Below are 22,507 nucleotides of genomic sequence, written 5' to 3' on the forward strand. Positions count from 1 at the left end.
CTCTGAGGGTGACCAAGCATTGGAGCAGGTAAACCAGAGAGGTTGTGGACTTTCCATCCTTAGAGAGCTTCAAAAGCCATCTGGACATGCTCCTGGGTAACTGGCTCTGGGTGGCTGTGCTTGGGCAGAGTGGTTGGACCAGATGACCTCCAGAAGTCCCCTCCACTCTGTGATTCTGTGAGTGATGACAGCAGTGCTTGAGGCAAGGGGAGTGTTTGATTTCTGTAATTTTTCCCCTGGAACCCTAGATTCAGCTGTACTTTTAGAAGAAATCATTCTACTTCTTTGCTTTCCTCCTTCTTACCTCAGAGTTTTGGGGTTTTTTGGCTGCACGGCAGTTCAGCTTCAAAGGGCAAGCCAAAGAGAGGTGCCTTCCCTTGCCTCTGCAGTGTCCTCAAGTCCGGTGCCTGGAGCACTTAGTTGGGATAAAACCAATGTGAATTCACCCTCTCTTGGGTGGATGATGGCCTGGAACTGTTGCCCACTTCCTGAACAATTATTGTATTAGGTGCTGATGCGCAAGAGATGTGAATCATTCCTTCTGCAACAGCCTTCCTTTTCAAAAGAATTCCCTCTGTTGAGTGAATCTGCTCAGAAGATGGCTCCGCAGGCCAGATGTCAAGCAGGTGTAGATATATTTCTTACGAATTCTTTACACGGGCCTTGGAAAGTAAATTATTTAGGTGGATTGGATTGCCCTCAGAAGGATTTCAGGTGCACTTACCTCTCTCTTCTTTATAGCATACATATACACGTATCTTTGGAAAACGGCATCAAATTTCTCCCATCGTGCAGGAAAGTAACACTTAGACAAAGCAGTACTTAACTTGAACACAAGTGAGAAATGCTGAATAGCCTTATTAACTCCTATACAAATGCCTATGAAGTATTACAGGGGCATCTTTGCTTGAAGTATATTATTTTTGTTTTTACGACAGCATTTCCTGCCCATAGTTCCTGAAAAGGAGATGTTCAACTGTTTGATTTGGATGTTCGTCCTGCTCTGCAGCTCTATAGCAGGTATGTTTCCTGATTATTAGCACCTGTCTTGCCATAAGAAAGTTTTCCAAAAGGTAACCTTCTCCAAATGAAATGTCAGAGTTCTGAAATGAAAAAAATGTATTCTAAAAATAGAAGTGAATAGGTGATTGACTAAGTAGTGTACAGTATAGAGAGAAAGATCAATTTATATCAGTCTTGATGTCCTCTTGTGGAATGTTAATTGCGATGGATTTGTTTTCTTTTGTATTTCAAGTATTAAAAAAGAGAAGTATTTTAAAACTTACTTTGTTTCCCTGTTGCACAGGATATAGAAGGGTAATCTGCATCTGGAAGTCATATCATAGTTCACTTCTTGTTGGGTTGCAAAGGTGGTAACTTTGGAGATCTGCTGATGGATCAAATTAATGTTTGTGTAAAACATGAACACTTAAAATGCAGCTAATGTCTGCTGGTTTTGGACTGTTTTAAGTCAAATATTACCTATTCAGAGATTCATGCAATGACTACTAATGTTGTCATTCCTAATTTTAAATGTCACTTAACAACGTGTGACTATTGATTTTTTCAATTTGTTATTTTAATTTTTTTTAATGTGGTAGTATCACAGTCAGTTTAAGCCAGTGCAGGTAACTTCTGAAGTTGGAAGAGCAGGTAGTTCCGCACTTCCTCTGCCTCTTGTCTCCCTCTCCTTCTGCTGGAGCGCATGTTTGTGTGGCTAGTTGTGAAGTGGCGAGGAATCCGATCTGGAGGGAGAACGATGTTATTTTTTGCCAGGTTGTTATTTCTCATCTGTATCAGTTTCCGTTTGGTTCACTACGCAGGCACCTGCGGCGTGCAAAGGGGATGACAGCAGCGAGGGAGTGGTTGAGGGTTAAAAATGCTCCTTGTGTGGTGGCACAATAAACTGATTATGTTGAATAGTATAAGTTGGAATAGGAAATCACGAGGACAATAATTGACATTTCACATGCAATTTATTATATGCAACTTAACACACAACATAAATTTATTATATAGTGGTATTTGTGGCTTAAATTGTTTGGGGATTACGTGGAAGAGCGGGGCATATGTTTGTAGGAGCTTGGACAATACACGAAACAGTGCAGGTAATTGCTTGCAACTGATATAAAGTAAAATTTGTGCAGTAGAGTGTAAAACAGCCATTAGTATAACTTTGAAACATAAAGAAATTACTTAGAAACAAAAAGGACACAAAAAGAAACATAGGAAGCAATTTACTGTTAATACACCCGAAAGGAGAGAAATGCCAGAAAACAAGGAAGAAAGTTTAATTCTTGATTCCCTTTCATTACTACATTCTAGTAAAGAAATTCTATCTGTAGAAGTTGTTTTTTTTTTTTTTTAAATTTTATTTAACAGATTACTTATGAAATTTAGCTTCAAGAAATAAGTAGCAGCAAAACAATAAACAGCTAGGTCCTTGCAGGACTCTAATGGGTGATTCACGCGCTGTTTGATAACTTTGTTTCTGAATTCATTCATTCGGCCTGCTTCTGGGTTTTCCTTTTACATGCATTTTGCATACAATTCCTGCACTGTATCTGGCAATATAAATCCTATGAGGGGTAAAAGTACTAATGAGATATTAAGTATATTTCAGCCTAGTTGTAAATCTACAACTTATCAGTTTGATGTATTTTCTGATATAGCAATTAGTAATGATAACATCTAAATGGTATGCATTTTACATACCTTTTACAGGAATGTTTTTAACAACAGATTTAAAAGACAAGAGTCTTTTTTTTCATTTTCAGCTATTAGAAAACATTCAAGTTGAAATTTCTGGGAAGGTATAGAAACATCATTCTTATATAATACCTATGTTAATATAGTAATCAATGTGAACTGAGTTTCCAAATAGCAATACCTGATTCAAGTGACTGAGCGTTTTATTTGAACTCCATATGAAAAAAACCTAATTAAATGATCTGTAGACAACAAAATAAGTTATAATTTTCCCACTGGTGTTTTAAAAGGAATTAGGTTATGTGTTATCTTTGATTTTGTTTTTAGATGAGAACTCTATCAGAGATGCTGACATTTTTCCTTCATCTCCTGAAATTGAAAGAGGATCCACCCTGAAACTCTTTTGTGTTCTTGGAAAACGCTACACACCTCACAGAAATGCAAGCCACATCATCTGGAAATTGAATCATGATTTGATTGCCCAGGAAAACTATAACATTGTGAACGAGACTGTATCTAGTATAACCATCCATAATTTCACTTACAGCAAAGCTCATGTGAAATGTTTCACTAAGTACTTGGGCAAGGAACAGCTTCTGGTTCACACTGAAGTTAAATCTGGCTGTAAGTAGAAATGCGGAAAAACGATATGTAACATTTTTCAATAACTTCCTGTAAAAAAATACTTTTAAAACAACTTTTTTTTTCTTTTTTATTTTTTTTCCTGAAATAAAGCATGAAATTGCAGTCGTTCCTTACTGACAGTGGTCCATAGCTTCTCTGACCCTGACTTTTGGCCAGCTGGAGTGAGTGGAGGTTTTCTGTTGAGTTTAGAGTGTGCTGTGTCTGTCCCTTTGGTTATGTCTTTTGTCTACCCTAGCCAACTTGAGCTTTCTCCAGGGGGGGAGAAATGTTCTGTTCCAAAGAAATCATAATTACAATTTCTTATGGAGAAGGTTACAGAATAAATATGTATGCAAATTCTCTACTGTATTGAACAGATTAAGTCCAGATCATAGTAATGTATGCCTGGGGGTCCCATTCCAGTAAAGAAGCAATAAATGCAGAAAAATACATCTGTGGAATAAAAACCATCAGAAGGTGTTGCCTGTCTGCAAAGTCTAGTGTGCTTGTCAAAAAAAAGAAAGATCTTTTGAGTATTATATTAGGTGGGACAGAAAAGTACTAATGTGGACAGAGGGCTTTTTCAGCCAGTTTATTTCACTGGGTGCAGTTCTCTTCCTTTCAACTCAAATTTCTTCTATCAAGTGAAGAAGTCTGGCTTTAAGAAAGAAGTCTTTGACAGTGTCACATTGTAATGGATGATTTCAGACTACAGAGATGGCAGAGGATTGTTTCTTTGTTTCTTTTGTGTAACCTTGTTTATAAGATAAAGAGAGTCCAGAATTAGTGACCTCTACAAGGTCACATGGATGTGTTTCCCAGGAAGTTGTCTTCTGCACTCTGAGGTCACACAGGCTCCTCAGATTAGGGGTTTCCATAGGGTATGTGGTTAGACACCCGGAGAAGGAAACCACGAGGAGTTTTATCTTTCAGAGAATGCCTTTTCCTGAACTTTTGTGTTGTTTCTTTATTTCCCTCTTACTCTCTGCACTGGCCGTGATCTACAGGTGTGTAGCAGTGCGTATACTTAGAGGTTCAGGACAATGTATGTAGTGGTTTGATATAAGGTTGTTAATGAGTTACTGCAAAAATACCTTCAGGCCCACTTAGTTAAGTACTTCTGAGAAAGAGATGGAGAAAATGTCCCTTTTTCCCCAGGGAAAGAGAGAGTGGTTTTGCTTTTAGTTTTGTGAGGAGTTTTGAGGGCAGTAAGTAATTATAAAATAAAGTGCTATGCAAGAAATTTGGTGAAGTTTGCCATAATCTGCTTTTTGACCAACAAAATCAGTTACATGTTAAAGTTACTTACTTACTTTTTTTTTTTTTAACCTGTGTCGTTGTAGTTCCACCAGACACACCGGGAAATATTTCCTGTATTTATTACTTTGAAGCTGAACTTAGCTGCACCTGGACATCAGGAAGAGAAACAAATCTTAGGACAAACTATACTCTTTACCGAAAAATGTAAGTATAGGATGTATTGGGAATTGTATTGCTGGGGTGGGGCCACCAGCTCCCTTCTTCTTATATCCTGACTTCTGTTTAAAGAGAACTTGGAAAAAATCACGGAGTTCAGAGTCATGGTATTTCCTCAGTAAATTCAATTAATTTGTGGTTAGTAATGGTTGAAAAAAGTTACAATCTGATAACTTTTTAGTACGCTGTCTAAAAGAAATGAGCATTCTTAACCCAATATTCAGTAGACACATGTTTACATCAAAATTGATGTTCACTTGTTTCCTTGAAGTAACATTACTAATTAGATCAAAAGCTGTGTGACCTCGGGTACAAATGGAGAATGGAGTCACTTTGTGGGAGTGTTACCCAGAAACTTTCTGTGTTACTAATGAGACTTGTTTTGGATGGGTAAAAAAGATTAATTCCTCCTCTATTTTAAACAATTCCCAGTTAAAACTGTTTAAGCCCCTGCTACTCTGCTTGACACCAGTAGGGTTTAACCTAAGGACCTTTGGAGTCACAAGGTTTCAGTCCTTTTTGGATTGCTCGCATCTGGGGATTTGTATTTACAAATACAAATTATGTTGTCCCCTGCTTTTTGGTGTTTTTGTGACCCCATTGTAGAAGCATAAATACTTGATTCTTTTGAATAAATTTTAAATATTGTTTAGGAGCTTACTTTTTCATAAGTTACTGTGAAAATGGTGAAATCAGTGTTGTTTCAAAGCAGATCTCAGATAAAATTTTGGAAGCGATAGCACAGATTTTGGCCCAAGTATACTTGTTAATCTGTTCTTCATAATGGTGCTTCATGTAGTGCTCTTTTTCTGCCTAATCATGACCATAGGTAATATGATTTCATGAAGAGTTTTCTAAAATGTCTGAAATTGTTCTTGAAAACTGGAAGGATTTGGACTCCAAAGGAGACATTTTCTTACTATAAGTTATACTAGCATATGGTATCTTTTTTTATTTAACTGGTAGGGCGGGAGAACATTAGTTTTATCTCCATTTTAGGCTTGACATGTTAGGCTTCCACCTTCATTAGGTGGAACTTTCTTACTCCTTCTGGTGTTTCCACATTTTATAACTTAGCTGAGTTTGTGAAACCGTAAACTAGAAGAGCTACTGAAAGTGAGTTTCAATATTGTTCCTTCCTGTACCAGCACAAATTCTTCTTTAACCACTCAGTGAACTGGATTGCAGAACTATTTCCAGTAAAATCTAACCATTAATGTTAATCCAGATAACTCCCCAGCTGAGTTTACCATATGACTAGAAAAGCACTGGTACCAGGGGGCAGGGAGCTGTGGATGGGAACAAACAGCTTTGCGTGTTGGGGAAGGCAGGACTGCTCCCTCTCGCAGCAGTGCAGGCTTACACGAGATTCAAAATGTTCATGAAATACCAGCCTCAAGATGCTTTTTGATCTGCTTGCTTACTGCATGATGTGAAATATTTAGCACAGGCCCCACATATGAGTTTTTATTTGTTGAAGAATTTCTCTGTGGGTCAGTAAAATAAATTTTGTTAGCTTGGCATCCCATACTACTTATAATAAAAGTATATGCTGTAAAGACAGCGTATTATCAGTGTGTTCTTTCAGGAAAGTCCATCAAATTTCTATTGCCTTGTAATAGCTTGGCAGTGGTACAATTTGGCTTTTCTTTTTCCTGTATTTAAAATATGTATAACAGCTTGTTATCAAGTAGTTCCACGCAGCATGTGTTACAAGTATATCTATCTGTATTTTTAAAGGAGGTCTTGTGTGGAGTTACATGATTTCACTTCTCTTTGGGATTTTAATCGAAAATAACAATATCATGTGGATCCCCTATTAATGCATTTTTACTCTTCATTACTGCTGATGGGAAGTTGTCTTACTCATTGCAATTAAAACTAATTGAGTCTGTGCAGGCTATTTTTATGCATTTGCAGGAGCAGTACAATTAGGAGAGAGTATTCATTTGCACAAACATATAATCTAAGGAGAAGTTTACCAGTAAAAATGTAACCTGCAACCTCAAAAACATATAAATAATAATTTATATGTTTATAGAAAAGAAATCCAACAATCAGTTTGAGTTGTTCTAAGAAAATCCTCTAGTTTCTAACTCTTTTTTTTTCCTCCTTTGTTTTTAGGATGACAGGAGGAAGGGTGACTGTTCTTAATACAGTGGGCTCCTGCCGAAGCAAAACGGAGTCGTGTTCGTTTTATTATCCAGATACTCCATATAGTAGTTCTTTTTGTTTTCAGGTGAAAGCTGAAAATGTTTTGGGTGAAGCCTCATCAGAGTGTGTTCCTATACCTATGGAAAAAATAGGTAATTAAAAAAAAGAGTGAAATAAAGATAAAGCGGTGTATGTTGAACTGACTGCACCCTCCCTAGTTCTTTTTCTCTCCCTATAACGTACAGGTTGGAAAATGCTGAAAGTTATCAAAGTTAGTTTATGTAGAGGGCATTTGGTTTTAAAGGTATTTGGATTTAAATTGGTTTCAGTTAGGAAATGGCATCTAATTTTAATTGTTAACTAAAATGACAAAGTCTCTGAAATTACATTGAGGGCTTAATAAAATGTTTCATCCTTTCCAATTTTTTTTCATCAAAATTTGGACGCTTCCAATTTAGTTGAAGCAAGTCTCTTGTTATGTTTTAATTGTTGGCCTTTTCATGTAAAATTCTTTGAGCTGATTGGTGGTACAGCATCAATTTTCAGAAATTTCTTGGTCTTACTGAGAGGTGGTGAAAAATGATAGCGTGCTGTATTCATGCTATGAAATATCTAACTACAAAAATATTTTTTTAAGCTAATGTCTGATGTATCCATTATAAATTACTAAGTTTTTAATTATTGACAAGTAAAGGCCGTATACTAAAACTTTTTGTCAAACTCAGTGGTACTTGGGCTGTACTTTTGTACTTTTGAGTGGTACTAGCTGTCAGTGCAATATCCGGCTGTAAATGCATAGTGATATTATGATTTCGCCAGGTCCACCCATCATAAATGATGGCAGTAAGCTCTGCTATTCCACTTTCTGGTTAGGAAAGTTAAAAAACCACCTGTTCTGCAATTCCCAGGAGCTTCTCTCCCCCTCAAATCCTTTTCAACTGAATTCTTCCCTCTTCTGCTGTTTTGACTTTGGCATCCCAGCTCCACTTCATTTCTTTCCCTTGCTGTTGTCTCTGAGTAGTACGCTTCAGTGTTGACACAGATGAAAGAAATCTGCGCATCTGTTTGAGAGTGAGTTTGTCTGCTCTAAATCAGTTAAGGGTGCAATCTCTCTTACAGAGAACTTCCCCTATGTAGGGTTATTTTTATAAAATAGACCATCATGTGAATACCCTGATAGGATGTGCACTATTGGGATAATAAACTTCTTGAAACACACATAGGTGGAGCAATTCTGAACTTTTATAGAAGAATTTTCCCCTGTTTATGTTTTTGTTTCTCCATTCTAGAAAAACTTGAACCTCCTGAAATACTTTCAGTTAAAAAAATCACTGGCATAAGGCAGTTGCTTACAGTAACCTGGAAAATGCCTGAGAAGATTATCCCTTCACAAGACTTATTTTGTGATGTTCAATACAGAAACTTGTATTCAAACTCTTCGGTAAGCTACGTTAAGTTTCTTCTGAATTTGTGACTGATTTCTTAATGTTATAATAGGCTAAATAGGAAAAAAAAAGGCAACAAGTAGCTGGAAATAATGATTAGAACCTTGTTATTTTAGTGGAGCATTATTAGGTATGCACGACCTTAAGGTCTTTGTCTTGTTATCTAGAATGAATTGTTCTCTTCCTTTTGGTAAAAGTCTGTTTTGGTACATACCGTACTTCTGAATATATTTCTGTGAAAGGTTAAGGGGTATCTTAGGCTAAGGGATTACACACACAGTCAGCCAAAATATTTTATTTTGTTGTCACGTTCTGGTAATGAAAACAGCATTGACTCCTAACCACGACAGTTGAGTCGGATTGAGATGTACTAACGATACATTAATTTTCAAATGAATCAAAGTATAAATTTTTCAAGATGGGAAATAATGTAAGTTATTTTTCCAAGTTTGTCTTTCTGACACTTAAATTGAACTGTTATAGAAAAAAACCAGCACTTAGTGATTTCCTTCTTTCAGATGGCCTGTTCCAATGCTCCTCAGTATGGAAGTGACTCTGTTTGCAGGCTTACTGTTTCCTCTTCCAGACTTAAGAATGGGCCAGGTTGATTGGCTTGTTTTTTTAAGTTCATTAAACTGAGATGTCTGCCTTGACCTTACTATTTTACGCATTAAATGTGTAATTCTGGGAGACAAGAATTAATCAAGGTAACCTAAAGCAGTCCTCAGGGCTTAAAAAAGTTCCTGATACTAAAGATGTTTCTAATTAGCATCCTCCTCACATTCTCATGGCAAGCATCTTTACCGTAGACATGACATATTAATTGCTGGATTCAGGATATAGTATTTGGGATGATCTGATGGGAAGGATGCCTCAGGTCCACACGGGGTCTTAGAAACTGAACTAATATATATTCAAAATACCTGCTCAAGATGTTTATCTTTTTGGAGTCAAGACACTGGTGTCCTTATGCTTCCATGCATATGAGATCCATCCCAAATGTTGAAGACATTAATGTTTTTATGAAAATACAACATTATTGTATATTATGTCTATTTGTTGGCAACTGCATAAGAAATCACTTGTCTAATTTTTCCCTATCAAATGCAGTCTACATCCAGTTTCTTCCTCAGAACCTACCTGCATTTTTCCACAGACATTCTAGAGAAAAAATAGTAGCCATGATCAGTAAAAACAAAAATCCAGTGAGTTTAGTTCTGTAGGATCTTAGACAGCCATGATTCATAGTTTTGTCAGTACCCAATCCAATGGCAACAGCCAACAAAGGCAGTCTCAAACCATCAGTTAGATGATATAGGAGCTGTTTTTCTGTCTGTCAGTACATATATGCCAAAACCGAAAAAAAGTTGTTTGAGCAAATACCAAATATTTTCTTGACCTTTTAAGCCTTGCTAACGAAACTATCTAAATAGATTGCTGTGAACTGTTTTTACTGAGTGAGAAACAGATGACCTGTTTTTCTACTTGCCCATACTAAGTTTCTAATTATAATTAAATACTCTTAAGAGCCTTTTGGCAAGTAACTAAAAGCTAGTATGGAGTGTCTGCAATTCTATGTCAGGTTCTGCAGAAGGTTGATAACAGTTTTGAAGCCCTTTCTATTGCAGGTAGGCTGAAGAATCTGTCACCTAGCAGTGGTTTGTAGATCCCTGAGTTCATTCTCATAGAAGCAGTTTTCTGGTTTTGACATTGAGTCTGTTGAGACTCAACATGGACTAAATGGACTAAAATTTTCAGTTTCGTTAGGCAGTACACTTACTATTACGGTGTTCAAAGGAGTGGATGCCTGCATTTTGTATCGTTATAGTTTGATTCACTTTTTATTTGAGGGTTCAACTGGTGGAAGACAAGAATTTCTGCACGAGTTTTTGCCTTTGTTGTTGTAAATCTGCATGACGTTACTACTTCAGATTGGCTCTCAAGAAGGAAACTTCCTTATTCTAAAACTTACCTTTGCTGACCTTGTTAGAATTAGACAGCTCGAACATTTATTTTAGTGTTTTTCTGTTTCAAATATCTGAAATATGAGAGGAGGAGACTTGTTAATTATTGATTAATTTTTGCAACTTGGAAGAGAAGACGTTATGTTGGTGTAGTGTTTATATCAATCATTCTGTACACAAACACTTAAATCTTTCTGTAGTTCATTATCTTCTACTTCCCACTGTCAGTCCAGTTGAGTTGATGCATCAACTCCAGTTCCTGGTGTTCATGTCTTCTTTCGCCTTTTGTTTTGGAACAACAATCTAGCTTCTGACTTCCATCAGTGAGATCTGAATGGGCTCCTTTTAAGACAAGGAAATTACTGCCCTTGTCATTACTTTTCCAAGAAGATATTGCATCAATTATTTTTTCATACTCTTGTCTTCCTGCACCACTTAAAGGCCCCGTCTTTTTTTTCTCTTGGTACCAGAATTTTCTATGTTTTCATTGGTCTTTTCATTTTAGTCGTATGCTGATAACCTTTGGGATGGCCTACAGCCACACTGTTGTATGGCTAAAAGCTAGAGGACCCTGTAACTCAGAAACAAAAAACAAGAAAAGAAACAAGTACCCAGCTGGGTCACAAGCTGCAGTTGGTCACTGCTTCCTCAGGGATGCTCCTACTGTGAGGTGGAGCTGTATCCAGGTCATGGTGGTGGTATTGGCTTTAGCAATATCCACTTTCTTCCCACCAGTGGGAAATGCCGTCATCCAGCACCTGCTGTGCCAGCACAGCTGCTCTAGAATCGCATGTGAGCTGCACACAGTTCAAGCCACAGGTCAGTCAGTGCAGACCTAGTTTGGTCTCAAGTTTTTCAAACCCTTCAATTGTACAGGAAGAACGAAGATGCTACACAGATAAATGAAATACGAAACAAGTAATTCTGAGTTTCAGAGAAGTGAGGTGGGAAACGTGAAATAACATCCTTTGTGTTATTTTTAAAAACTACATCATATATCTGTATGCAATTTTCTAGTAAGTAATTTTTCTTCACTTATCTACTTTCAGGAATTTGTCACTGTCCGTCTGAATTCTGCAGAGAAAACAGGATCATGGAATCTCACAGGTCTGTGGGACTCCACAGAATATTCAGTTGCCATTCGGTGTATCAGTGTTGTGTCAATATTCTGGAGTGAATGGAGTAGAGCAAAAACAGCGAGCACGGAAGAGAAAGGTAGGCTAACAATTTAGTAAAATTTTCTTTGGTTACTCTTTGGGGCTTTAGGATTTAATAATGGAAAACTGTATTTCAGCATATTATCAGTCCATGGAATTTAGAATTTTGTTGTTTAAAAAAACTGTGTATTTTTTTTAAGTATAGAAGAGGGAAATCTGAAAGACAACAGAAAAGAGTGTAGATTTGAAAGGTGATACGAAAAACGTAGGGCTATGGAAGAAGAGGGGTGAACAGACAGACAGTGAAGAGGAAAAATTAAGAGCGTAGATGGAGACTGAACATTGCGAAGTAGCAGAAATGTAGTGTAGCAAGTATGTTCAATAAAATTAGTTATACGCAGAGAAATTAAATTGCCAGTTATAAAACAAGACTAGAAAATCTCTTCCAGAACTTAACAAATAAAAGAAAGCAGAAAGAAACTTATGGAAAGAGAGAAGCTGTACTAATCAGGGAAAAAAAGCACAACATTACACAAGGGAAAACTTTTCAGTAAGTTGCTTTCCAACTGTACTTTTGAAATGTTTTGATTGTTCTTACCATATTACACTAGCTTTTTAATATAACGACAAATCTGAAGATGTTTTTGTGTCTTTAAATAGCTCCGTCAGAAAAAGTGGATTTGTGGAGGGTAATTGAGTCTTCACTCTCATCTGGAAGCAGATCTGTACATCTTATGTGGAAGGTATACATTCTTGTTGTGAATTGATTATCATATCAATAACCTGCAGCTGATATTGTGTTGAAGTATTTTAGTGTTGTAGGACATATGACTGCCAGGGGGTTTTGCTGTCATCAGAAAAAATACTCACTGAACTAAAGCAGAATTGAAAAGGCTTTTGTTTTCTGAATGGTAAATGGATAGAGTTTTATGTTCAGATCACTGGGAAATCTGATATAAAGTCCTTACAACTGCTCTTAAATACTACAGCTTACCAAAGTCTAGTAGAGTGATGAGAGGCTCTTTGTGTTTCAAATCTCAGTATTTGACTTTTGAACATTTCCTTCAATGACTGTCCTGAAGATAGGACTGAAGAAAGTACCTTGCTCTTCTAAATGTAGTATAATTATTTTGTAATTTGATCTGGACTCTTTAATAAAGTATATACTTTTGATTGTGCAAATAACACTGTGAAAGACTTACTACTGCATATTTTTTATAATAGCCATTAAACAGCTTTCCACCTTCTGGGAGAATTCTAGGCTACAAAATAAAGTATTTTCCAGAAAACAATGCTGCGCTTAAAATGACAAGCACCTCTGCTGATACAAAAATTGTTTTACTTTTAAATGAAGAGGCATATATAATATCTATTACTGCCTATAACTCTGCTGGAAATTCTCCTGAAGCTATTTTGAGGATTCCATCCACTGATGAAAAAAGTAAGATTTCTCAGTATTGTGATATATTTTTCTCATTAACAAAAAATGCTCTTCCTGACATCTGTTTAACTTTTGTTATAATGGAAGCAAAATTGTGCTAAGGACTTTTGTCATAGATCTCTCTCTATACTGAACTGTATTATGTACAAAGCTCTGTAGTCAGAACGATATTATCTGGTTGTTGTAATTTGCTATCACATATCATGTTTTTGTTGTAGGTGATTATCGATGGGGTTTTTGTTTTGAGATACAGTTGCTGAGATATCAGCAATTTCTTACCTCATTAGAATTTCTATTTTATTGCCTTCTGAGGGTTTTTTGGTTTTGTTTTTTTCTTTAACCTTGGGTCTCACAAATAAATTTATAGAGCCCCATCCAATTCTTTCTCATGCCTTCACTAGGTCATAAAATTGGTTACCACAGGGCATTAATTGTAGTGCATTTAACAACATCATTCAAAGATGTGTTTAATAGAAGTCCATAAGATGCACCAGTGGAAGCAAAGGGAGAAATATTGTGTTTATTTTCATTTCACTCTCATTCCCAAAGTGCCCCATCCCAGCCGCTGCCAGGGTCAGGAAGCCTGTCCACTCTAGCACAACAGTTGTGCTCTTTGAATCTTAGGTTTAATCCTGATATCTCTGTGAGCCTTGTATTGCAACATCCTGCTGCCTGCCTGTGATCCCTAAGAGAGGGTGCATTTGACACACTTCAGTCAGTTCTCCTACAGCAGTCGTTCATGACATAAGTGTAAGCATTCCCCTGGAATTGCTCAATCAAATTCCAGTCTAATCAGAAAACTGGATATATGGACGTGATGTCATTTTGTCCTGGAGGTTGCTGACTACCTCCCTGTCTGCTGCTGTACACCACAATAAATGTTTTTCTGATTTTTCCATGCTGTGACATGCTTTTTTTCCCCTACGTACGTCTCTTTCCCTCTGCTTCACCAGCAAGCTTTTTCCCTCTGCTTTGCCAGGTTGGGTTTTCACTCAGACTTTCATTACCTCTGATCTGCAGGTTGATGGTTCACTTTTGCTTCGCTGTCATTCATGACCTTTCTGTCTTGATTTACCGTTTTTCTATTGCCTTTATCATCTCAACCAAAACTTGCTTATCTGCACCACCTGTAAAGTTGGTAGTAAATTGGTTTGTAAAATTTTACAAACTGTAAAATTCAGATCCTAAAAGAGAGAGTGCTCTTTGATTACGTATATGTAAATCTCCTTGAGTATCATCGCCTCAATCCCCCCTCCCCTTTTCATTGTAACAATTCTTACGTGCTTAAAGTATTTTGAGTACATGTGCGTGAACATAGGTATAAAGTAACCTTTTAAACTTTTTTTCAACCTTGACTAAGTCCCACCATCTTCTAACAAAGCAGTCTCAGCTTGCTATAATTGATTTGTTTTCTTGCTGCAGTTGTTATGAAGATAGAGTTGATGACACTTTGTGTTAAATTTTTAGCTCCTCAGATTATTGGAACAGTGAAGACCTTTACAACAGATGAAGAAGTGGTTGTGGTCTGGATAGCCTCTGAACCAGAAGTAACCGAATACGTAGTGGAGTGGTATGAAGAATTGGAGACAGATCCTTTTAGTAGATCATGGCAATATGTATCAAATTCTACAAACTGGAAAACTAACAAAAGTATGTTCATTTATCAGTTACAGCTGTAACAATGTACATATATATGTATTTATGTATATTTATTTATAAGTAAACTGTAAAGAACAAGGATCAATTTATTCAACTTTTCTCAGACTATTCTCAAAAATAACAGTATTACATGCTTTATTGAAATCTGTGCATGTAATTTAATAGTAATTTTAACTCTGCAATTTTCATGCAACATGCAAGGTGGTATTTGCTTATATGTATGCTTATATATCCCACCTTATATGGGATATAAGATTAGGCTACAGATTTCATGTTTAAGCACTTCTGTGGCTTGATCTTACACCATGAATCTTCCAGTCGGGAGGCCAATGACAGATGTATGCTATTTTAGCAGAGAAATGTAGAACCAAAAAAATGAATTTGAAGACGGGAAAAGATCATGTGCTAGATATGTGTTAGAGAGAGAACGAGAAACCTGAAAAAGGATTTGAGGGAGAATTCTACTTTAAAATAAGCAAGTGGAGTGATTGGTTGATCTGGTACGTTCAGTGTCACATAGTCACATTTGTATTATGACCTAAGGCATTTCTAAGAGATTTCAGTGGCCTTGTGATGCAGGTACAAATAGGTGAGGATCTGCTCACTTTTTTGTTTTAGAGGCTGACTTTTTTTTAACAGATAATCTCTCTAAGAAGTAATGTTTTCCTTACGTATATGTAGTTTCGATGAAAAACCGAACAACGTACAGCGTTCGAGAGATATGTGCAAAGGCAAAGCGGTGTATGTTGATGTCATTGTGAATATCCCACACACATTACATTTAGTGAAATGCATCTACTGTTCTTTATCTGTTTGGATATTTTTTTTTTTACAAACACAGAAATAATGGTGAAAATGTTTCATATAATATATGTAATATATGTTGTAAGTGGATCTTGGATTATTAGCTCTTTGGTTCTTCACTAGTGAAATTAAATTTATCAAATTTGAAAGCGGTTCTTGTTCATACAAGGATCTTCCTGAATCCTACATCAGGGAAAAAGAGTGCCTAAAGTTTTCAGAAAACAAGTACCCTGCATTTTCTGAAGTGAAAATGAGCACTTGGTTCATTAATAATGAATATAGCTAGCTTACTCATGCAATTTGTCTTACTGGCTCAGATAACAGTGATTTAAATACTGTTTCTATGCTATAGTAAAACAAATTAAACAAAAAATCTGCTTGAAGTAAAGTTCAAGAGCAGTTTATTACACATTGAACTGAGATGGGTCAGTCTGGAGTCTTATGCTGAAAGTTACACTATTTTAGCAATTTACTGTGAGGAATAAATGTTATTTATATCTGTTGTCAATATTTCCAAAAACCCCAGCTTTCCTCCTCAGCATTATCAGGAGATCTTTGTTTACCCCAAGCACAACTCACATTAGAAAAGTCAAGGCAAATTCAGACTTACTGTTATTCAGGTCTGATTCTGGCATTCTTTTGTGGAATTATTTTAAGGACGACACGTGGTCCATCGTAACTTTTGCTGGGTTGCAATAAGTGTAAGGGACTGAAAAAGCAGCAGATAGCCGCTACAACGCAAGTACCTGCTGATAGCCGTTATTCTTGCTGAACAAGCTGGGGATCTTGAGGAGGAATGGTCTAGGAAACCCTTTACCCTGGTTTCGTCCCATGGGGAGTAAAGCCACAGTTGTGTCCTCTCAGAGTTGATGACAGTTGCTTGTAAGTAGGGCGTGCGCCCTGTTCATTGCTTGGCTGCTGGATTGTTCAGAGTTCAAAACTTCATTTACAGAAACTTGAACTGTGTGTTGAAACACATAAAATTGTACTGCAGAGATTTCACTTGGACAATTGTGCTTTTGAGTCCAGCTGGTTAGCAGCAGATCTGCAGCTGGCATAACCGGAACATCAACGTAGCGTTAAGAGCTGGGGCTCTGCTGTGCCTTTTAAGTTGCTTGATGTGTGACACAAAACTCTCCTCTGCAGTGCAGTAAGCCTACAGATATGTGAAATTAAAAGTATGCCAGGAGGTATCTTTTAATACGGGTTATTCGAAAACAAAAGCTTTCTCCAAAACCTTGAACTTTTATGAGATGAATAAGAGAAGTTACTTAAGGCTGGAGTATAAGTACCCATTCAAAATATTTCTAGTGAAAAATGAGTCAGAAACCAAGTGCTCTTACGAATACTACTAAACAAAATACATTGCATTAAGGGCAGTAATGAGCAAGTGAAGCAATTAATATATGTTGTGCTTGCTAAAAAGTTGAAGAAAATAGAGGTCTGTAACAGTATATTTAGAACTGCACTGTGATTTACTCTACTTCCATTGTATTAATCTCACATAGAGAATTGTATGTAAATATTCCTGTTTTCCCTTTACAGGAAACTTTAAACCATTTATATGCTATAACATCTCAGTGTATCCTCTCTATGGAAATAAAGTAGCAGCTCCGTATTCCATACAAAGTTATGTTCAAGAAAAAAGTACGTATTTTAAACTAATAGTATTATGAAAGGTGTGTTGTGGACTGTCTCTCAGGGTGTATTATCTTTGAGCAATTTGATACTGGCATTACCAAGGAAGAGATGTAGATGCCAAAAAAAACAGGATTTGGATTTCCTGATTTCTGCTCATAGATCAGCTACTGAATTGTTCAGTAAAGAAAATTTGTATCCTGTGCTGCTTGAATCCACTCATTTGTTCTAAAGTTTACATACTGTATACAAAGCACTTGAAAAGAGTATAGCTACAAACATCACACAGTTTTTTAAACTTGCTATCTCTTAAATGTTACAGCTCATTTAGATATATAATTGAACTTGATTTTAGTGCCTGAGTACATTTACCAGTCCTAATATAGGAGGAAAATCCACTGACAGAATAAAATGGATGGTTTGAAAAGCTTGCTTTTTGTTAAATTTTATAATGTAACAAAATATTTGCAGTCCTGCAGATAAAAAATGGTAAGAAGCCATGATGTTTGTAATTGGATAGAAACTGTGGATGAAATAGCATTTGGGGGGGAGAGGAGGAGGTTTCTTTATTTGTAGAATTTTAATTTGAATTCAGTGGTTTATACAGCCAGCTGAAAGAACGTGGTTTACTGGTAATTTTAAGATTTCAGGTGAAAATATCAATTTGTGTGTGTGCGTGTATAGGTCTACGCAAGTGTGCACACACACGTAGCACAATGCCCTACCGAATGGCATTAATTACTAGGAGGAAGTAATGGAGTATTGTATGTTTGAGTAATACTTACTAGCACAATGAGAACTTTGTTTTGGGTGCTTTCCTGTTTATAGGGAGCTGTGATGCTGCTAAAGGCTGTCAGAGAATGGGGGGGATGATACTTGTTTTAAAACTGAAGCGCAGAGAGCTCTTGCCTCAAAGTCACAAGCGATGCGCCTGGGGTCGTATTGTGCAGGGAGAAAGACTTTGTCTAATGTAATGGGCGAAGGCTGGGGGTGCTGGAGACCCCAGTTGAATCTTGGCTCAGCCAGAGACGTCCTGCACACACAGAGACCTTGCACCTGAGTTCCCCCATGGGTGCACAAGGATGTCTTACCTCTCGATCTCTCTCTGATGCTGTGAGGATGGAGCCTTTTCATGGTCTTGAGGTATTTGGGTGCAGTGACACTGAGAACGGTGCAAGCGCCCGAATAAGTGAGGGGAAGTATTATCACAAGAAATCACACATTAAAGAGGGTGAGAAAAGTTAAGGGCTATATCAGAGCACTAAGGTGACATACTTACTTGTACATTTGTTGTCCCTGGTATGTGTGAAGTATCACAGATAGATAACTTTGCAGGACTTAGATTGTTGTACTACTTTTTCTAATCTATAATGCTTCTGTGTAGAGCCATCAGAAGGACCTGTGGCTGAAACAGATATTCCAGGGAAAAATGAAGTTACAATTAAATGGAAGGAGATTGCAAAGGACAAAAGAAATGGATTTATCAGGAATTATACAATATTTTATAAACCTGAAGATGGAAAAGAATTGAGTAAGTATATGTTAAACATCAACACTTTCAACAGGGTTATGACAATCTGCTGTCTGATGATAGTTATTTTCATAGTTATTAGCACACTTTGTATGTTATGTCTGAAAATACTGGTACTAAAATGTGGCTTACATAAAGATTAAAATTTTTTTTAGGTTTAATTGAAATGATGGGGTATCCTAGTGAATAGTCCCTGCTTTAATACTGCACATGTATTCTTGCTCAATTTCTTTGTTCTGAACTTATTTTGTCCCCCACTCTTTGCTCTCAATTAATCTTTTTTGCCATTACTGTTGCACTACCCATGATAGCACAGCCATGACTGTTGACCACATCATCCTTTCTGCTTCTCAGATGCAAATCCGGTGGATCTCCAGGTGATAAATTTAGTCAGCATATGGCAGTACTATCATTCCTTTTCTCTTTCCAGACCAAGATGGAAACTCATATATGAGAGTCTTTTTGCAGATTGTTCTCTGTTAACAGTAAAACAAAATGTCAAATTTAAAGGATTATACCAAATTAGAGAGTTTTATTTGTCAGATACTTGCTGTTTTCCCCGTTTACTTATGTACTAGTCTCCCACAATCTTCAAATGTCTCTTTCATCATGACACACTTCTGAAGCAAAATGGACAAAGTCATGACAGAAGTAGAAGAGCTAAAGTGAAGATAAAATATATTTGAGAGTCTTAGATCCTGTGCAAATTCATAAATTTGAACTTTGTGAGGGTTCAGTGAATTTATAAGTTCCATGCTTGTCCTTGGAAGCGTGCCTTTCCCAGGCCCTCAGCTTCTGGAACAGTATGGTGAAAATTTTCTGGTAAAAATGTTTTTACAGTCAGTTTTGTAATAAAAGCAAAACAGCAAATGATAGCCAAGAAGCTAAAACAAGCTGCCAAGAAATAGTGGGTTTGGACGCAGTTTTTAGATTAATTGCTTCAACTGTTCTTGATTTTCTATGCTTGGTATTGCTTTTCTGCTCTGGGGGCTGGTAGCATGACTTTTTGAGCATATTCTTAATCTCCTGCTTCAGGAGTAGTATCTATACAAGGTGTCAGTATAATCCTATCTATTCAGGGCTTCTCTGGCATAAATCTCAGCAGAATCTTTTATGAGAAGTGTTTTGGTGACCTAAATTTGTTCTTCCTGTATGGTTTATGAAGAATGCTACTGGATCATTCAGTGCTTCAGAAATGCTTCTTTTTCCTCCTTTGTTTTAGACATCACTATTAGCAGACACCTAACATAATCTTTTTTTTTAAAAAAAAAAGATCTCAAACTTACAAACCTTGTGATGTCTTCAGTTGCTTCTGGGTATCCAGTATGGAGCTGAGGCAAGAGTAATCTTGATAATTTTTAAATTAGAAAGAGGAAGCTGATAACTTCTGTCAAATTTGGTCCTCTACATGCAATTTTTTCTGCCATGTTGGTTTCTGAGTAATTTAATGCTGAGTGCTTTGCGTGGGGTCATCCTGAAGACATGCAGCCTCATGTTATGGAGCCATATGTCTGCATATTGCTTCTGATGTAAAGCAGACTGTGCCTGTTTTAGGGGTTCAGATTATTTTTTTTAGGAAATTAGTTTTAAATAGCAACTCAAGGGAGTTAAATTTAGATGGTGAAACCCTACTGTACTCATGTTTTTTGAGGCTTCTCTGGTCACATCTTTTTGATAAGAACAGAACGTACACTTTGTGCCAAGGTGACTTCACTGATGGCCTTTTAACTCTGGAACTTCACTTTCACCTCCTTGATTTAAGAGAAACTCAGTCTCATTAATTTCAGGACATACCGCAGCATATCTGTTTCCTGAGTGTTTCTTGACTGAAATGAATCATGACATGAGTTGGCTTTGACTTTATGCACCACAAAATGTTTTAGTGACTTTAATTACGTAATATGAACATGCTTTTAATACTGTTTGTAGCCATAGAATGTTACCATATGTGCCCTGCTTAAAAAATTCTAAAAGTGAAGTGCATCATACTAACTCGAATAATGGACAAGGTATTGGAAATGTTGAGCTCAATTCAGAAGAACATTTTGAAACTTGGAAAAAAGCTCCTGTTGATTTTGGCTTTCCTCTGACTTTATTGGGTGATATCCCAGTGCAGATAGAAAGAGTTCTTTTGGATGATCAGTGTCTAACTGCATGTACTAGTAATGTAGTTACATCTCATGAGCTGGAGAAACTATTTTAAGTTAAGTTCTTAATTTCTGAGCCTAGATTCCAGGAAATAAAGTTCTCAAAAACACTGTTTTCAATGATAAAATAAACTACAGGAGATAATAATTTGCCTATCTTTAATATCAGCAAAAAAAAATATGTGTATTTATCTTTAAAAGTAAATGCATAATCGTTTATTTTTATCTCTAAATTTTTAAGTAACATTGAGAAACATTGTTTGGTAATTTAAGTTTCCTCTTTCAAAGGACTGATAAGATCACTTTGTGTTTCAAGTTGTCTTTAAAATACCTTGAGGCCTATCATTGTAAAAGATGCTAAACAAGTGTACAGTTCCTTGATGTAACACTATTTCATGTGTTTATTGACATAAATCTTCTCTTAAAAAGATAAGACAGTGAACTCTGATGTTCTGCAATACAGACTGAAGTCCTTACAGGCTAATACGCAATATACAGTCTATATCATGGCAAGCAATGAAGCTGGTGGAACTACTGGAGAGCCCAAAACCTTCAAGACTTTGAAATTCAGTAAGTAATATTCCAGCTTAGTTATTACTATTTTAAAAACAGATTTGGGAGTAAGAAATATAGGACATTTTTGTTTAGGCATTTGTTTATTTCTCTTTCTTTCGTTCTTTTTTTTTTTTTTTTTAAATTAGTGTTAAACAAAACAAGGAAGAATTACCACAACAGTAGCTGAATTTAACTAAATTTCATTGATCACCTCACAGACTAAAACCTCAGGTTTAGAAGTCAACCCCCAAAATCTTTATTTTGCTGTCAATAAAGCTGTGGAATACTGTGGATGTTTGTGGGAGTAACAGTTTGTATGTTGTCAAGTATGGGATGGGGTGCCCCACAGCTTATTAAAAAGTAGACATTTCCATCTGAGATACTAGATTTAGAATAGCTGTGCAATGTGTTGCATCTCTTCTTCTACATAAACTCGACTAATGCATGAGTGCACAGGTTGTGGCCAGTGTGTGTGGGGAAATACTTTTTCCTATTTCTTACTATTTCAGCCATATTTTATCAAGGAGGCTGGTACGATGGCTGTGGGTCAGAGGTTCAGACACTTCCTCATTTTTAGTTCTGGAAGAGTGTTTTCAATACATACATAAAATGTCATAGTGGTGGCCAAACTGAAATATAAAAAAGTGCTTGATCTATCCTTAAATTTGTCACGGGACTCGAATCATAGAATCATAGAATCATAGAACCATAGGGTTGGAAGGGACCTCTGGAGATCATGTAGTCCAACCCCCCTGCCAGAGCAGGGTCACCTAGAGCCGGTTGCACAGGAATGCGTCCAGCTGGGTTTGGAATGTCTCCAGAGTTGGAGACTCCACCACCTCTCTGGGCAACCTGTTCCAGTGCTCTGCCACCCTCAAAGTAAAGAGGTTCCTCCTCATGATGAGATGGAACTTCTTATGCTCAAGTTTGTGCCCATTACCTCTTGTCCTGTCACTGGGCACCACTGAGAAGAGCCTGGCCCCATCCTCCTGACACCCGTCCTTTAGGTATTTATAAGCATTGATAAGATCCCCCCTCAGTCTTCTTTTTTCCAGACTGAAGAGACCCAAATCCCTCAGCCTTTCTTCATAAGAGAGGTGTTCCAGTCCCCTCATCATCTTGGTAGCCCTTTGCTGCACCCTCTCCAGCAGTTCCCTGTCGTGCTTGAACCGGGGAGCCCAGACCTGGACACAGTACTCAAGG

At 36.9% G+C, this 22,507-nt stretch overlaps 1 protein-coding gene across 1 annotated transcript in view; it reads left to right on the forward strand.

The window, feature by feature from the left end:
* The window catches only part of IL31RA (interleukin 31 receptor A), a 40,709-nt gene that overhangs the window by 8,996 nt on the left and 9,206 nt on the right, over positions 1 to 22,507 (forward strand). Inside the window, exons 2-13 of the mRNA XM_074570676.1 lie at positions 939 to 1,020; positions 3,037 to 3,333; positions 4,677 to 4,797; positions 6,934 to 7,115; positions 8,253 to 8,404; positions 11,422 to 11,587; positions 12,190 to 12,272; positions 12,754 to 12,970; positions 14,438 to 14,620; positions 16,979 to 17,080; positions 18,456 to 18,602; positions 21,179 to 21,319. Of these exons, the coding sequence (XP_074426777.1) occupies positions 969 to 1,020; positions 3,037 to 3,333; positions 4,677 to 4,797; positions 6,934 to 7,115; positions 8,253 to 8,404; positions 11,422 to 11,587; positions 12,190 to 12,272; positions 12,754 to 12,970; positions 14,438 to 14,620; positions 16,979 to 17,080; positions 18,456 to 18,602; positions 21,179 to 21,319 (1,843 nt within the window). The 5' untranslated portion in view covers positions 939 to 968. The remainder of the gene's footprint in view (positions 1 to 938; positions 1,021 to 3,036; positions 3,334 to 4,676; positions 4,798 to 6,933; positions 7,116 to 8,252; positions 8,405 to 11,421; positions 11,588 to 12,189; positions 12,273 to 12,753; positions 12,971 to 14,437; positions 14,621 to 16,978; positions 17,081 to 18,455; positions 18,603 to 21,178; positions 21,320 to 22,507) is intronic.

The sequence above is a fragment of the Larus michahellis genome, chromosome Z (assembly GCF_964199755.1).
Source record: "Larus michahellis chromosome Z, bLarMic1.1, whole genome shotgun sequence".
NCBI classification, from domain to species: Eukaryota; Metazoa; Chordata; class Aves; order Charadriiformes; family Laridae; genus Larus; species Larus michahellis.